At 32.8% G+C, this 14,794-nt stretch overlaps 1 protein-coding gene across 1 annotated transcript; it reads left to right on the forward strand.

Annotated features, from left to right (window-relative positions):
- The first annotated feature begins 8,330 nt into the window (after nt 1-8,330).
- On the forward strand, nt 8,331-9,620 carry LOC111392259. Its single transcript, XM_023017555.1, has 4 exons — nt 8,331-8,387; nt 8,479-8,540; nt 8,592-8,981; nt 9,110-9,620. Exons 1-4 carry the CDS (start codon nt 8,331-8,333, stop codon nt 9,618-9,620), a joined length of 1,020 nt encoding a protein of 339 aa, XP_022873323.1.
- Nucleotides 9,621-14,794: the final 5,174 nt, after the last annotated feature.

A 14,794-nucleotide genomic window follows, 5' to 3' on the forward strand; every position in this document is an offset into this window, starting at 1 on the left:
GGACAAATTTCTTTATTGCTTTAAAGAAAATTTTAGAGTAGCGGAGTAAGGATCTTCATTATCACTCTCTTAAATCTTGTCAACTATCATTTGCACGACTTCCAATTTATTGATGTTCGGCTTGGTTGTTTTAATTTCTTTAGTGAACATGCCAAAAAGCTGAGGCTACACACCGTCTCAAAAAGCTGGGGAAATGAATTCACCGGAGAAGACGGTTGCTTAACATATATACTTGTTGCCGGTTTTGGAAGCGATAATTAACAATAAATGCTAACCCACCCAAACCTCTAAATGTTAAACTTCAATTAAGCTGCAAATTATCCTGATTCTGATCTATTTAAAACACGGAATAGGGTTTTACTTTTCTTCACACACAAGGATCCATCAATTTAGAGTTGGTTGCTGGGGAAGATTCTCAATAGAAAAAAGTATATAGAGAAGATAGTACATAAGTCTCAATATAGAAATGAAACTACAATTATGGTCCGTTTGATTACATGAATAAAATTTTGGTGGAAAGAAAACGAATTATAGAGAATTGAATTGCTTAGAACTTGTTTTACTGGAAATTGAGCCCTTCTTTGAGCCCCATTCTTTTGGAAAAATATATTTTTGAACAGTGTTTTGACATCATTTCAATCACACATTTTTCAATAAAATAATATTATACACAAATTGAAAACATTTCCTTATTTTTTAACCACACAGTTCCCATCAATACACTTTTCAAAAATTCATTCGTCCCAAAAAATGGGACTCAAACAAGGGCCAAATGTGTTTAATTAGTATAATTTTTCACCTGAAAAATATTGAAATTTTGGATCTTTTGGTGTACTTTTGACTTCATTTTTCATGAAAATTATCAATTAAATGGATAGATATTTTAACAATTGTGGATAAAATTTGTTTTCACTGTCAAAAATAATAATAAAAATAAAAAATAAAGTTGGAAAACCCATTTTCTCAACAAAATCCAAGGAATTGGAATTCTTTCAAAACCAAGAAAGTCAAGGCACATGGGGGAGAAATAAAAAATGTTTTCATAGAATTTTTTGCCATCAAACACGAATTTTTGGGTGGAAATGGAAATTTTTTTTCCATTTTCATGGGGAAAAAACCCTATTAGACAGGGCCTTATAATTTTCAATTGTATTACAAGTACTGTACTTTTTACATTATTCTTTTATAGTACTCTCACATCAAACAAGTGGACTCCACTATTAAAATAATCGTGGAGCAACATGAGTGCACTCAGCTTAATTCTATAATTTTTTCATATTGCTGATTGCATTTTGGCTACTCATGGCACTACAATAGACACACATAACCTAAACTAATTTTATATATTTATCATCTAAATACTACCATATAAAATAAATTTGAAATTGTTAGAACAAAGGCTGACCCCAAACAATAACTTCAACCACTACACGAACATCCCAGGCAATACAACATCACAACTGTTGTCATTGAGTAATAGTACCAGTCGGATTCCACCCTAGCAATAATCACTTGCATCCTACCCGACCCGCCGATTCAATCCAAATAAGGGAAATTCTTTAGCCAGATCGGAGCCACGAAATCTAAGCAATAAAACAAAGGTTCGTACTTTAGCTGAATCAGAGTCAATCAAGATCGAGCCTGAGGAGCCTTCTAAAATCAATGATGAAATTATTGCTTTTACTGTGGAGGCTTTTCTTTTTGCAGAACGCCGGTGGAGAAGTGAGCTTGCGGGAGGCGATAAAAACAAACTCCTCCCAGCATAAATATCCATCTCGGAGGTTGGAACCACCAAATCCTTGGTGACGGTCTTTGCCGCAATTTCCGAGTTCTCTTCCTTCTTAATTACCAGTGACGACTCGTTGCATTAGTCAACGCTTCGCCACGTTTTTAAATTTTGATCTGGTTGTTTTAATCTCTTCAGTTAAGACGCTGAAAAGCTGAGGCTACACACCGTCTCAGAAGTCCGGGATTTGGATTCACTAGAGAAGATGGTTTCTTAACATAGATACTTGCCGGCGATTTTGGTGGCGTTGATGCTTGGTGGGTGCTAACAGTTTTGCTGGTTTTTGGTTATGGGGGATGTGGGTGTTGTGGGGTGAGCGGAGAAGATAATAGTGGTTTTCTTTTATATATATATATATATAAAGTTATCTTTTACCCTTTAAAAATTAATTACATTTTCTTAGATTTTTTATTTTATTTTTGGTCAACCAATAGAAAAATTAACGGATACTATTAATTTGGACTCCATATGTGAGTTTTAGAAAAGTTTGTATCGTGAGCGTCACAAATTAAAGATTTGAATCGAGTCTGCATAAAAGTGAAACGTTTAATACTGTGACTATTTTTCCTTTTAAAAATAGAAACAAACAAGTTTTAGATTTTTTTACAAAAATTCCATGTAGAAATTTTTCAAAATGTTGAGAGGGTAATCGTCACCTCCCATCCCTTGGCTCCGCCTTTACGACTTGTAACATTTTCTTGAGTATTTCTAGAATTTTGTATAAATATTTCGATTTCACAAGAAATTAATCCGCATTTCTTTCAACTGTGTGCTTTTACTTGAAAGTGTTCAGAGGTCACGAGCACAGTGTTTTATGACAAGATGATGAGACAAATGTTGGCAAGTTCAAAGCAATTAGTTGTTGGTAGGTCAATAGTTTCTTGCATATGGAAAATATGTGCACGTAATCATCTGATTGAACTGTTAGTTTAATAACATGATTTATCTCTTTGCTAATGGAATAACGCTCCTAGGACAGGAGGCAATGATAGATTGAGGTGATAGGATGGTGTGACATACATTGATTGGATTTTTATTCTAAATTGTCCAATCATATATTTATATGTGTTCCCTCTATCATTAAGTTTATAACCCAGCAAGATTGTTAAAAAAAAAATGTTGAATCCCAACCTTAAAGGTCTCCCATTACCCCTACTCTGGAGTATCGTGAGGGAGGTAAATCGCAGATTATGCCTCCAAGGGTATAGGGTGGAAGGCTGCTTGTATACTTGCACTTACCCAAGAGCCAAATCCATATTTCAAGATTCGAATCCTTGACGCGGCAGTTTCAAGCAAAAAGATTGTTTCTAATATTGCAAGACAATTGTTGCAAAAGGAGAGTATACATTAGCTAAAGCCTCAAATTAGGGTTGGACATGATTCGATTTAGTTCGCTTTCAACAAAAATCGAACTGGACTCAAAATTTTCGAATATTTAGTAAGCAGAATCGTCGGGTCCAAATTTAGTTATGGAACCGTTCGGGTTCGGCTTCATTCGGTTAGTTCGGTTCCCAAGTTCCATATTATTATTATATTTTTTAATATTTACTAAGTGATATATGTTCAATCTTAACTTTTACAAAATAACATAGTGTAATCTTATGTGTCTTTTACGTCTCTTTTTGCTAAATTCTTCATAAATTTGATTTTTAAAATCGCAAGAAAATGAAGAGAACGAGCTCAAAAATAATTAAGAGGGGCATTTTCAAACTTCAATTCGATTTCTGCAGAATGATAGAAACGGCACTACGGTAGAGTAACAGATTTAGATAAAACTTAAATCAATTTTGATTAAGTTGGCTATCAACTGAAAATTAGAAATAGGAAATTTATATTTTTGTGTTTGAACTAAATGAACTAGCTAGCAAATTTATTTAGAAAAAATAAAATAATTTAGTTTATTTAAAATAAATTAATTAAAAAAATTAAGAAAATTCGATTCTTATTCGATTCTTGATCTAGAACCGAGAACCGAACCAAATATGTCGGTTCTCGATTCATAGACTCGTTTGGATATTTAATTTAAGAAGAATCGTTTGATTCGAGTTTTGTTCAGCCCTACCTCAAATGGAGGGAAAGTGATGACTTTCTCTTCTCTATCCAATCACCTTTATTCGATGTGTATATATAGTTTTTGCTAGAGTAAGCGACGATGTCATTCCCTCAAAGTACGGTGAAGAGATGAGTCGATGCTATCGAAGGTAATGATTTCTGTTCAAAGAGACTTCAGAATACCATATCAAACACAAGTTGAACTTCCATCAATCAATTGATTTGTTTGGGGGTGAGAAAAAGGGTACCGATCTTTCATCCATGAGACTTGTCCAAGGGCGAGTCAGACAAATCGACTTCAGTGTATAACCACAATACATTGAAACATTGTTTTCAATAAAAGTATCCTCATGTTTGCTCTGAACCATCAATCTATAAATTTTTTTGATGCAAAAAATAAAAGAAAATACAAAGTTCACGGACCCTTACCTTTTATTTATACCTTTTCGATATTTATTTATTTTGTTTAATTAAAAGACAAGGCTAAAATCATCAATGAGGATCAAAATATCACAGAGAGGAAAGATTATGGACTGAGACCATCAAGATGAATTGTTGGGACCTACTTGCAATATTATGCCTTAAAATAATCATCTTGTCCTTTCCCAAACTGCAGATTTTCCTGGAACTTGTTAACACGAACAGAGTTGGATAGGGAAATCGAGAAAAGGACTGTCAAAAAATCCTTTAAATTGTTTTATTCCTAAAATCTCTTGAAAAAAATATATATTTGGTGACAAACCATATAATATTTTAATTTTAAAGAGATTTCTTTTATAATTTCACAAAATTTATCAAGCAATGATCCAGTAATCTTACCAATGACCCATCGATTCAACCAACAACTCAATGATTTAGTAGTTAGTTCAAATAGATGCTTAGATTAATGCACAGATCAAGTTTAATGTTAAAAAAAAAATGTCAAAAACTAAAAAGAGATTTTAAAAGCAAAATTTATACAATTTATAAATAATAATCATGAATATAGCCCTTGTTCGGGAGAGCCTTTTTTTTTTTTCCCCATTTGTAGCATTTTTTCTCCTGTTACAGTTGAACATGGTTCCCATTTTGGCTGCAATTTTTCACCGATTCAAAATTAAATATTAAAAATGTGCTTGTCTCATGAAGAATGAATGAAATGTTAAGGGGCAAAAATGTCATTATGTCTTCAAATAGTAAAAAATAAACTGATATTATTATTAAAATGAAATGAATCAACCCAAAGAGTATACCACAATCTCAAATAAAAGCAATTTAACAAAGGCGGTAATTACAAATTTACAACAATCCGACTCTTTTTTTTTTTTTCCCATTTGTAGCATTTTTTCTCCTGTTACAGTTGAACATGGTTCCCATTTTGGCTGCAATTTTTCACCGATTCAAAATTAAATATTAAAAATGCGCTTGTCTCATGAAGAATGAATGAAATGTTAAGGGGCAAAAATGTCATTATGTCTTCAAATAGTAAAAAATAAACTGATATTATTATTAAAATGAAATGAATCAAACCCAAAGAGTATACCACAATCTCAAATAAAAGCTATTTAACAAAGGCGGTAATTACAAATTTACAACAATCCGACAATCGAATCAAAAATAACATAAAGCAAATATAAAGAGGGAGCTATGCCCCCACCAAGTTGCAGACGATGCAGTGGCTGCAAAAGTTGTCAAGGAGTCTCACACATGGTTGCCCTCTTGAAAATGTGAGACATACGTGTGAGAGGAGAAATAAAGATTTAGCCCTTGTTTGGTCCGAATTAAAATTCAGATTTTAATTTAAATCAGTATCAACAATTAATTTTAACCACATATTTTATGAGATCCATAATTTTTCAACAATACATTTTATCAACTTTTATTAAAATTTACTAAAAATTTTATTTGAATCCCTATCAAACATGGACTAATAAAGTTGTCTCAATATGTCAATGAAATGATGCATGCCATATTGAGTGAAGAAGTTAGGAAATGTCATTTGCGTGTAAATGTTTCAATTCGAAGTGTTCGATGACTAGCATTGCAAGGTTGTTGCATTTGTAGTAATAATAAATCTCCATCTTCATTGAATCACATGAATTTTCTTGAAAAAGGTAGAGGTTTTGACATAAACAAATACAAAAATTGATAAATTTGTATGAGAGAATGCTCCAAAAATGATGCCCAATACATTGTTACGAGTATTTAAAAAGATATTTTGCACACAATGGCAAATAGAGTAAGGGTGATGATTTGTGATAAAAAAAAAAAAAAACTGGGGATGAATATTTCTTTATTATTGTTGATTAAACAAGATACATCTAACCAAGAGCAAATTACGATAATTTCAGTATCAAGGTAAGTGACATCAAATCATCAAATCCCAAAAATGAGCTATCAATTCTTGCTCAACATGGACTTCACTTGACAAAAATGAGAAGTCAAGGATATGATGGTACTAATAATATTTGCTATGTTTGGAATGTACTTTAGGCATTATTTTCTATAGGGGTAATTGGCACAAAATGTTTCTATCTATCAATATTATTGTACAAAAGTGTAATTGGCACAAAACGTCCCTTCCTTTCAAGTCTATTGTGGAAAACATCCCTGCTTTTCATTTTTTGATATTTTTGCCCTTATTTCAACCTTTCTTTGCACTGGAAGTCCTTCCGTCCACATTTCGACAATTTCACTATTAATTAAATACAAAAATGTCTTTTTCTTTCAATAAACAAGGGTAAAATTGTCCTCACCCATTTCACCCCTTCTTCCAACCCCTTCATCTCCTCAAAGGCGCGATGGTTCCTTTGCAATTTTCTTCTTGAAATGTCCCACCTTTTCTTCCATTTCTACAACCATTCCTCCGTTTGCTGTTCATATTCTCGAATTTGATCTGTCTGCGCAGTGGAAGCATGCATTGAGGATTTTTTTAGAGAGCGAAGGTAACATTTTGGGTATTTTCGTTTTCCAGTTCGTAGTTTGATGCTTTGCATTATTGAGAGTCTGTATGGAGTTTTGATACCATTTATTGTTGGTATGCAGACCTTTGAAGAACGACATGTTTCTTCCATTTTTGAGAAATCCCGACGATGATTGACCCAGTTATGGTATAGTGTTCTTTCCCTAAATTTTGTGTGAACTCATCCGATTCTATTGTGCATTCACACAATTTGTTTGTGTAATCCCCAAAATTATGTCTACTGGAACACATGCAACTAGTGTTTTTCCGTCACTACGCATATTTCCCTTTGGCATGCAGTCAGTGTTCTCCATTTGATATGAACTTTATGCTATTGCCTACAGGTGGTAATTCTGAATATTTCACCATCGAAGTACATTATGGAGGCCAATTTTATGATAAGCCAAACAATGTGGCGTATGAAGGAGGATTCGTTCTTTTCGTCGACTTCTTTCATGATAAAGGGTGCACGAGAGAGAATTTGCGTAAATTTTTACATGGAACATGTGATGAAAGCATGTTGAAATTTTACTATAAGAAGCAAAAAATTAGTTTAGGGAAGGGGTTGACGAGATTGGAGAGTGAAGAAGATATTAATAGGATGCTTAGGGATAGGAATGGACATGCAGACGTGAAAATATACGTCGTAGCCAGAATGCAATCATATGCATTGCAATGGTCTTCACAAGTTGATGAAGACCAAACATTTGAAGGTTGTTATATACCTTCGGTTGCAGAAAATGAAGGAGGGGAGCATGAAGGAAATTAGTCAGATCAATTTTTGTAAGAGAATGCTGAGAAGTTATGGTCACAGTATAAGAAAACTTTACAATACCAGAACGAGAAAGATACAAATGTGGGTGATTTGAATGTGGAGGAGGATCAAAATGAAGAACCAAGAGGGGAAGATGAAGTCGAAGGTTTGGTGAAATCAGATTATGAGATGGAGCAGGAGCCCATAGGTACTGCTAAAGTTGGGAGTGAAAGGGTCAATTTTTATTTCGGATTTGGTGTATTCGATGAGCAGGTTAGGGATTCGGATACTGACTATAGGGACTCCGATGATTTACAAAGCATTCATAGTGAAGAAGAGGGCGATACAGCTTCAAGAAAGTTCCAATTATGCTTTTCATGTTGGCACGGATATGGAGGATCCAGTGTTTAGAATAGGTAAATAGAACATATTCTTTACTTCTATTTTAAACATGATTATGTACTTTAGTTTAATGAGGTATGATATGCATTGATTATTTTGTTTGTACAGGCTTGATATTTGAATCAAAGGCCATTCTAAGGGCTGTAATCGCCGAATATTTAGTTAGAAAGAACAGAGAGATTAAGTTCAAAAAGGATGATACTCGCAGATTGAGAGCCTAGTGTCAAGGAGACTGTCCATGGGTGTTGTATGCTACCAAGAAGCATAACAAGACCAGTTGGGTGATCAAAACTTTTGTGGAAGAGCATGCTTGCCCTATAGTGTATAAGAACTTCTGAGTGACATCAACCTATTTGGCAGATAGGTATTTAGCTGATTGGAGGGCTGACCAAAACATGTCAGTTACTACATTCACGGAGAGGGTTAAGCGGTATGGTTTAGGCGAGACCTTGGCAAGTGTATAGATCAAAGGAGAAGGCATTTGCAAAAATTAGAGGGAGTGTGGTGGAGCATTACAAATTACTGTGGGATTATTGTGAGAAGTTGAAGAAGACAAATATTGGGACCACTGCTTTGGTTGAGGGGTATGCTGGAGAATTCAGACGGTTGTATATTTGCCTTTGAGCATTGAGATATGGTTTTGTTCGGGGTTGCAGAAGGGTGATTGGGGTAGATGGTTGCTTTTTTAAGACAAAGCTTGGTAGCCAGTTGTTGACTGCGGTTGGTGTCGATGCTAATAATGGTATGTATCTAGTGGCATATGCAGTTGTTGAAGTTGAGAATGAGGATAATTGGAGATGGTTTTTGGGGTTATTGAAGGATGATTTGCATATACACAACACTCAGTATTGGACATTCATTTCAGATAAGCAAAAGGGGTTGACTAATACAGTTGAGTCCTTTGAAAATTTAGAGCATAGGACGTGTGTTAGACATCTATATAACAATTTTAGCCTCTCTCACAAGGGTTTGGCTTTAAAGAATTGTTTGTGGGATGCAACCAGAGCCACCACTGTATCACATTGGCTTGAACACATGCAACATATGTTAGACTTGGACCCAGTTGCTTATGGATAGCTTGAGGGAAAGCTAGCTTCTTATAGGAGTAAATCCCACTTTAGAGAATGGAATCAGTGTGACATGCTTCTCAACAATTTATGTGAATCATTAATAGCACAATTGTGACTGCAAGAGAAAAGCCGATATTAACCATGCTAGAGGATATAAGGGTATATTTGATGAGGAGAATTGTAGCCCGTAGGGAGTCCTGTGATCGATGGACAACAGTAGTAGGACCTAGAATTCAAAAGATTTTGGAGAAAAATAGTAAGCCTGCAAGGATAGAATGGGCTGAATACGCAGGCAATGAAAAGTTTCAAGTTCGACACGATGCAAGAACTGTGTTATATGCTATGGATTTAAAGGCAAGAACTTGTACATGTCGTGATTGGCAATTATCAAGAATTGCATGTAGCCATGTAATTGCCTCCGTTGTATCTAAAGGTCTGAACGTGATGGAGTTCATGGATGATATCTACAAGAATGATGCATATATGAGGACATATACGCCGTCAATTTCTCCCATCACAGGTCCGAACGCATGGCCAACCCCAAGTTTGAACCCTCTCAATCCACCAGTATACACAAAGAGGGCTAGAAGGCCAAAGAAAAATAGCAGAAAATAGCCAAATGAGATGGCTTCTTCAAGTCAGCCGAAGAGGTGTACAAAGTCGAGACAATGCCGAAACTTCGCAATCAATTTCAAGAACAACTACAAGTGAACGAAAAAGATTGGGGCTGATAATGACATGTACAAAATACGGTGAAGTAGGACACAATAGGAGAGGCTGCAAAGGGGCACCACCTCCAACACCTCATTAGGATGAAGCTGCCAGCCAAGTTCTCCTGTTAATTTTTTTGGCTTTTGTTTTTGTTCATTTAGTGCACAGGTAGTGCAATGCAGTTTGTAGATATAATGTAGCATCTCATTTTGCTGTTTTTGATTTTTTGAATACTGGACAGAATTAAGCACATTCAGAACTTTTATTGGTTGTACAGTGGATATTTTGCACATTTGAAATGAAAAGTTCTGTCTGAATTGTTTAATTGCATGTGCTCACTTTCCTTCAATTTTTTGGTTAATTGGTGGATGAATTGTGTCTAAGATTCTGTTATGGAATTGGTGTATTTGGAGTTTGAATTGTTGTGTGCATAAACAGGAGGAAAATTGAAAAAAAAAAATAGGGACTTTTCTCGCCAAAATTTTGAAAGGTTGGGACGTTATTTGCAAAATTTTTAAAAGGTAGGGATGTTTCTCGTCAATACATTTTAAAGGTAGGGATATTTTCAAAACAATTATAACAACGTAGGAACTACTATCATAAGGTTAATTCAATTCTTAAAAGAAGTGAATAGGACCAGTTCATCTTCTCCATTGAGCCAAAATGGGCCATTCACCATTGAAATGTAATACGTACTTCACAACACCCATTTCCACTCGTTCTTCTCAATTTACTCAGTGGGTTTCACCCTTAATAAGCATAAACTGGAAGTGAACATCCAACATTAATCTTTATAAATTGACCACCCATTCAATATATGTGTTTTTAAATTTTTTCAGTAACCCAACATGACAGCAGTAGTAGTTGTGGAATTGTGAAATATAATGTTGTTCACGATATTTTTTCTTTATTTAACGTAATCATTTAAAGTATTTTCATATTTATGTTGTTGCTATTGTTACTTATGAACTAAGTTGATGGCGGGAAGAAGGGGTGAAATGGGTGAGGACAATTTTACCCTTGTTTATTGAAAGAAAAGTCATTTTTGTATTTAATTAACGGAGAAACTGACAGAATGTGGACGGAAGGACATCTAACGCAAAGAAAGATTGAAATGAGGGCAAAAATGTCAAAAAATAAAAGGTAAGGTCTTTTTCCACAATAGACTTAAAAGGTAGGGACGTTTTGTACCAATTACCATTGTACAAAACGTTTCTACTTTTTATTTTTTAGCATTTTCACCCCTACCTACCCCATTTCATTACGCAAAATATCATTTTCATCAATTTTTAACGATTTTACCCTTCTATTTAAATTTAAAAAAAAAAACAAAACAAAAGAAAAATAGTGAACTAATTGCAACCAAGGTCCCAAATTTTCAAAAAATTACAAATGAGTTAAAAATATTTTTTTTGAAAAAAAAAAAGAAGCAAAACCGCATCCGACAAGAAAGTCATCATAAATTGCCTCTAACATTCTCAGAAGACCGGATGTCGTCAACTAGGTCAATCGCCTCCAATAAGAAAGTCATCATAAAGAGCGCCAACATTAAAGAGGACATTCAGAGAGAAGCTATCTAGTTTTCATTTCACTCAAAATAAGGAAAATAAGTAAAACCCACTTATTTTTCCCCTAGTTTTTTATTATTATTTTTTTTTATGTTGATTTCTGTTTCTTGAAAAGCATTGTTTTTTATATATAGAATCATAGATTCATAGATATAATTTATAGAGGTTTATCAAAATTTCAGTCCTCTCCTATTTGGTGGGTTAAGAATAAAGATTTTTTTTTTTTAAGAATATATTTTTAACTAATTTGTAATTTTTTGAAAATTTGGAACTTTGGTTGCAATTAGATCATAGTTTGTCTTTTCTTTTGTTTTTGTTTTATTTACATAGAAGGGTAAAGTCGTCAAAATAGATGAAAATGACTTTTTGAGCAATTAAAGGTGTAAGGTAGGAGTGAAAATGTCAAAAATGAAAGGTAGAGACATCTTGTGATAATTACCCTTTCCTATAGATTTATGTTAGTGTACATATTATGTCCACTATTTTACCCATAGATTATATTTGACATTGATTTCTGTAGCCAAAGATGTAGATGTTATTTAAGAGTTCTCTTTTCATTTGGACAATATTTTCAAGATTACTTCTTCTCCTAAACAAATTATGGAGTTACAAGCTGCTCAAAAAATTAAATAAATAATCAAGCATATGTTTGCTATTGGAGAGCATGAATCGGGAAGTGGGGCAATAAAGTTGGTACTTTGAAACGATCAGGAGCTACTCGTACATATGTATACAATAACTTGCAAGATATTCGACAATATTAGAGTCCATTGCCCAAATTAAAGATTTCAAACTAAAGTTTTTGGCATTTACGAACATATGGAAAAAAATTATTTTGTAAGAGCTTGCATTTAATGCTTAGCTTTATGAGAATAACTGATGTTCTTGGTTAGCTCCTTCAAAACAAATTCAGATGATATTGGTTGCTATGCGATTTATTTTTACTACTAGAAATCCCTAAAAATTGATAGATAATGATTGGAAAGAATTTCTTCAAGAAGTGGAAAGATTTTATTCAAAATATGATATTGAGATACGCGATCTAGATGGTTGAGGCTCATCCTTGTCCTTGTCCTTGTCCTTGTCATTCTCATGATCATATTATAGTTGAACATCATTATCATTTTGACGTTTTCAATAAACCAATAGATTTCGTACTAACAGAGTTAAATGCTAGATTTAATGACATCGGTAGAACTACTCTATCTCAGTATAGCTTCGGATACTAGAGATTCATTAGAACTATTTAACAGTTGTGATATTTTTATACGTACAAAGAAATTTTATCTTTTAGATTTTTTAGAGCAATACATTATAACTTTGAAATACACACTGTGAGCAAGATATGAAAAATGAACATCGATTTAATTTATCCGTACCTATTGAGTCATGCAAACAGTTAATTGAGAGTAGAAAGTCGAAGAATTATATTATGATAACTATGTCGATTAGTCTTGTATAAACTTTACTCATTTCTACTGCAATTACTGAGTTATCATTTTCATTAACGAAATATGTGAAGATGGATTTTCTTAACAAAATATAGGATGACATATTTGCTAATTATACGATGCTATTCATAAAACGAGAACTTATTGAGAAAAATAGATCAAGATTCTATTATAAATGAATTTTATGTTTCAAAACCTCGTAGAGAACAACTTCAAAATTAGATGAATATGATTATTAATATTATATATAAATTTATTATAACGATTTTTTAAAAAATAAATTTTAGCCCTGCATTTTTAGTTCCATCCATATTTGTAGGCATATTTCAAGGTAGAGCAATTAAAACAAATCGAGTCGGATTGGTTTGGGTGTTTGAGCAAAAACATTGATTTGATTCGATTAGTTTTAACTGTTAAAAGTCGGATTGGGTTTGTTGCGGTTTAAGCAACAAACCCAACCCGCTAATACATTTTTATTGTAAAATTAAAATTTTAAACTTCAATCATAAAATAATAAAACCATAAACATAATTATTTCTTAAATAATTTGTGTACTATCTACTTCTCTTCTACCAAAACTTTTTAAAAGAAAAGAAAAGTAAGGAGGAGAATTGTTTGTTGTTAACTCCAAATTTAGATTATAGTCGTTTTCATTTTGGTGTAGTTGTTTATTGGTAAATTATCATATATATGGGATAATTTTGAGGAAATTCTTAGTGGCAGATGCATAGATTTTGAGTTAGGGGAGCAAAATCAAACTTTCAAAAAAGTTAGGAGGAAATTTACATCAAAAAAAAAAAATCATCTCCATGTGAATTTGTAAATTTACACGGAATCCATGTAAAATTTCCTAATAAAACGATGTAAATAATGTTGAGAAATTTGTCGTGCAAAAAAATCAATGTTAATGAAATAATTGAATTTTTTTAAAGAAAATCAAGTTAGACATTTTTTTAAGTTTTATGTTTAAAGCGCCTTTAACTATTTACGATGTCTGTTGAACCACTCAATATACTATGATGTAATTCTCGAAACAAGTTTCAAGATGACGTAGGCGAATTGTAGACTTGGCTAGCGTACGATCATCGAAGAATTTTTAGCATGTTATCAAAAATTTTGAAATACTAGTTTGAAACGTCCTATTTTGAAAGTCATAACATTTGTTACAATTGACCATTTTGCTCTCCATTGACGACATACAAAACTAGACCATGAGCACTCCGAAATAACATTAAAATGTAATATTTCGAATTTATTTGACATCATGTAATAACTTCCAAAATTGAGACAAAAACAAAGAAAAAAATGAATTTGTCAAAAAGTCTGGGGACCCATGACCCCAGGCCACCCAATGTCAGCCCCTTGAAATTCTCCATTTACTATATACATTATGTGTATTATTGATGCAAACTATGCAAGCAAAAATAAAAAAATAAAAATTATATATGTGGACAATTTTTTTTTTTTTTTAAGCGAGGCAGGTAAATTTTTTAACTCGTATTGATTTTCAAATCTCAAGAATGTATCATTAAAAGTTCAAAAAAAGGTATGAAAAACGAGAAAAATAATTTTCTTTTTGAGAGGTGTGATTAAAAATGATTGCGAGAAAAAAGAAAAGAAAAAAAGAAGTGATTTTCAAAAGCTCGCTTTCAAACAAGGGCGTAGTTTGAATTATAATTTAAGCTATCTCAAACATATACATACACTATGTTATATTTGTAATTTGTTATTAATAATATCTATTGTGATATATGTATATAATAATTTACACGCATAATGTGCTAAGATATTATTAAGTCGGAATTTATTCAAATCAAATAAAATTTTTTTTCGCTCTTTTTGATACTTTATATGTATGTAAATCATTATATAATTTCATTATGTATAAGTAGAACCATTCTAAGAATATTGGACGTTTATCAAATTTTTATTATTTTAAGACTAAATTAAATAAAATCTTACTATCATTCAATCCAAATTAGCAAGGTTGTTTCAATGATCCGGTCAAAAATTACGATCTCGACAATTTTTATTTATTTCTTTTCATTTAAACCATTAT

This window comes from Olea europaea, chromosome 4 (assembly GCF_002742605.1).
Source record: "Olea europaea var. sylvestris chromosome 4, O_europaea_v1, whole genome shotgun sequence".
Taxonomy (NCBI): Eukaryota; Viridiplantae; Streptophyta; class Magnoliopsida; order Lamiales; family Oleaceae; genus Olea; species Olea europaea.